General features: G+C 37.6%; 1 protein-coding gene across 1 annotated transcript; it reads right to left on the bottom strand.

The window, feature by feature from the left end:
- Window positions 1-1,151: 1,151 nt before the first annotated feature.
- Window positions 1,152-2,152, bottom strand: LOC107013227. The gene is made up of 2 exons (XM_015213188.1): window positions 1,628-2,152; window positions 1,152-1,586 (listed from the first exon to the last, which is right to left on the bottom strand). Exons 1-2 carry the CDS (start codon window positions 2,150-2,152, stop codon window positions 1,152-1,154), a joined length of 960 nt encoding a protein of 319 aa, XP_015068674.1.
- Between the last annotated feature and the right edge of the window lie 1,544 nt (window positions 2,153-3,696).

A 3,696-nucleotide genomic window follows, 5' to 3' on the forward strand; every position in this document is an offset into this window, starting at 1 on the left:
TTGAGAGAACTCTGAAAAGCATCTTTGCAGCATCTTGATGGACTCCAAATCTCCTCTTGTAAACATAAGAAGATCATCTGCAAAACATAAGTGAGTAATGGCCAACTTGGAGCATTTAGGATGATATTTGAAAGCTTTCTCTTCTTTAAGTCCTTTGAGCAGTCGACTGAGGTATTCCATTGCTATAGCAAACAAGAATGGTGACATAGGATCTCCTTGTCTGAGGCCTTTTGCTGCATCAAACTTCTGAGTAGTTTGTCCATTAACAACAATAGCATAATTCACTGTTTTCACACAGTGCATCACCCATTGAATAAACATCCCTGGGAATCCCAATCCTCCCATTACATGTTCTAAAAAGGACCACTCAACTGAATCATAGGCTTTCTGTAGATCTATCTTAAGCATACTTCTAGGAGAAATATTCTTCCTAGTATAAGTCTTGACCAACTCATGAGCCAGTATAATGTTATCTGCAATCTTCCTCCCTGGTATAAATCCAGCCTGACTCTCACATATAATATCAGGCATAACATCATGCATTCTTCTTGTTATCACCTTTGAAATGATTTTATAGATCACAGTACAACAAGCAATTGGTCTATACTCTTTCACATTTTTAGGACTTTGAACCTTTGGAATTAAAGACACAAGAGTGCAGTTGAAAGGCTTAAACAACTTCCCTGTTGTGAAGAAGTTTTTGACAGCTGCAATAACATCTTCCTTAACAATCTTCCAGGTATGCTTAAAGAATAATGCATTATAACCATCTATGCCTGGTGCCTTATCATTCCCAATAGACTGCAATGCTGTATATATCTCATGTTCTGTTACATCTGTACACAGTTGGATTTTTTGCTTCCTTGATAACACAGGGCCTCTCTTCATCACCTGAGCATTTATGGCTGGAAGTTTACCTGCTGAAGACCCCATAAGACTTTTATAAAACTTGACAAACTCCTCTTGAATCTCTTGAGGTTCATATAACATCTTTCCATCTAGTGATAATATACTCCTAATATGCTTCTTTTGATTTCTTTCCTTTATCACTGAACTGAAGTACTTATTGTTTGCATCTCCCAAAGTGATCCATCTAGCTCTTGCTTTTTGCCTTAAAGCATTTTCTTCTATCATTGACCATTTCTCCAGCTTTATAATAACTCCTTTTCTTTAATAACTAGATCATCTTGTGCTTGGTTATAAAGCTTCTCTTGAAGATCTTCAAGTTCACTTCTTGCCTTCTCAATCTTTTGGCCTATGTATTGGAACTCTCTCTTATTCAATTGCCTCAAGACTGGCTGGAGTGCCTTCAACTTGTACCATATTCCTCTCATTACTTCACTTCCATATTCCTGCTTCCAAATTGTATCCACCAGTTCCATAAAGGATTCATGTTCAATCCAAACATTAAAGAACTTAAAACTCACTCTAATCTGATGATAACTCTGATGAAGTAGCAAGTGCATGGTGCTATGATCAGACACACCTGGATTCCCATATTCTAGAATAGCATGACCCCATTTATCCATCCAACAATCATTCCCAAAGGCTCTATCAATTCTGCTAGCAATTCTGGCATTACCAACCTGTTTATTTGTCCAAGTATAATAATTACCTTCCATTGTACTTCAGTAATTCCCATATCTTTAACACATTCTTCAAAATCCTTGATCTCATTCAAAGTAACAGGAACTCCAGCTAATCTATCTTGAGGAGATAAAATAGCATTAAAGTCTCCTATTATGAGCCATGGCTCTGAAACACTATGAGCTACCATCTTCAATTCAGTCCATAAGCTTCTCCTCATTTCTAAGGTATTGTATCCATAAACCACTGTGAGATTAAACTGATACCCTTTGCTTCTTTCATTTACCTGACAATGAACCATTTGAGCTGAGCTTCTTATTAACTTGATATCATACCAGCTGCCATCCCATACTATCCATATTCTACCATTTGCAGACTCCTTATAGTTGTGTATGATCTTCCATCCTGGAGCAATTGCTTTTAAAGTAGCTTTGCTATTAGTCTCTTTAACTCTTGTTTCAATTAACCCTGCTAAAGAAGTCTTATTCTGTTGTAGAAGCAGCCTAATCTCCTTATGCTTATACCTTTTATTCATACCCCTCACATTCCACACACTCCACTTCATTAGCAAATCTTTAGATCTCCACCTCTATCAACAGGCAGTGAAGCTAGTTTACTATTCCTTAAACTCTCAAATCCATTTCTAACTGGTATAGCTGAAAGCATAGGAAAATTTGATAGGCTGAACTCCAGGTGTATGCTTCCAGTATGAGGCCTCAGATTGAGCTCAGGTGTTTGCTTAAGTTCCTGCTCCTCTTCATTCTCTATCTCTTGATTCTCCTTCTTTGCATTATTTCCATCTATTACTGGCCTCTCCATAGGTTCATCTTTCTTCTCCTGTTGTTGAATTGGCCCTTTATACTGCCATGTCTGTGTGACTTTCTTCCAAGGCTTTTTCTTCTTTGGCATCTCCTTTTGTGTTACTGATTGACATTGATGTCCAATCTTTTGGCATTTGTCACAATACTGGGGCTTCCACTCCAACACAACTTCCTGTAAGAATGTTCTTCCATTTGGATCTACAACTGTAATCTGCTGAGGAATAGCTTTAGTAACATTAACTTCTATAAGCATTCTAGCATAAGAAATTCTTGTTTGCTTTGTAGTACATTCATCAGCAAATAAAGGCACACCTATAGCACTTGCTATTCTACTCAGTGATCCAACTCCCCAACAGTTAAGAGGTAACCTTGGAAAATTAACCCACAAGGGTATTTCAGCTAAGAATTCCTTCCCAAAATCAAAATCTGGGCACCATTGTTTCAGAATAATAGGTCTATTACTTATAGTGTATGGTCCTGAGAATAGAATCTCATTCATATCATCTAGGCTCTGAAACTTAATTATATAGTACCCTTCTTCATGTAGAAACACTTCTGGTTTACCTGCTTTGGACCAGTTCATCATTATGTATCTGTTCATGGCATTATACCCAGGACACTCACCCACTACATAAGCTATGAGTGCACATTTCCACTTGGCTTCTTCATCCTGAACTTCTTTCCCTTCCAGCTGAACCATTGCTTCTCCATTAACTATTTGTGGTGGGAAATATGCCAGCTGCATACCATTGTTAGCTGCACGGTTGTTCTTAAACATATTAACCCAGGGTTCCTTATCCTTGCTCAATTCTTCTCCTCTTATTCCATTACTCTCATCATCTACAGTGTTTCCATCTTGCTTCTTAGTTATTGTTCCATTGCTTTCCTTCTTGTTCTCAGCTGCTATTTGCACTAGATCAGAGTTCTCATAAGCTTCCTCTTCTTCCACTACAGAATTTAAGCTCAATCGCCTAGCTATTTTGGAACTCTCAGTCACTCCTTCTTCATAGTTCTGTTCTTCACTTTGAGCTTGTTGCTGATTTTTTACCTCTAATGCTTCCACCCGAGCTCCAACTGAGCTACCAACTGTCATTATTGACATTTTCCGGCCTCTTCCTCGTCCTCGTCCTCTTCCCCTCGCCATTTTCACCTTCACTGCGCAGGTTAACTAACCTACGCTGAGAGCATTCTGGGAGAGAAGAGCTGTTTTTTTATTTATTATTATTAGTATTGTTATTATTATTATTATTATTATAATTATAATTATAATTATAATTATAATTATAAT

Source organism: Solanum pennellii, chromosome 3 (genome assembly GCF_001406875.1).
Source record: "Solanum pennellii chromosome 3, SPENNV200".
In the NCBI taxonomy this organism is placed as follows: Eukaryota; Viridiplantae; Streptophyta; class Magnoliopsida; order Solanales; family Solanaceae; genus Solanum; species Solanum pennellii.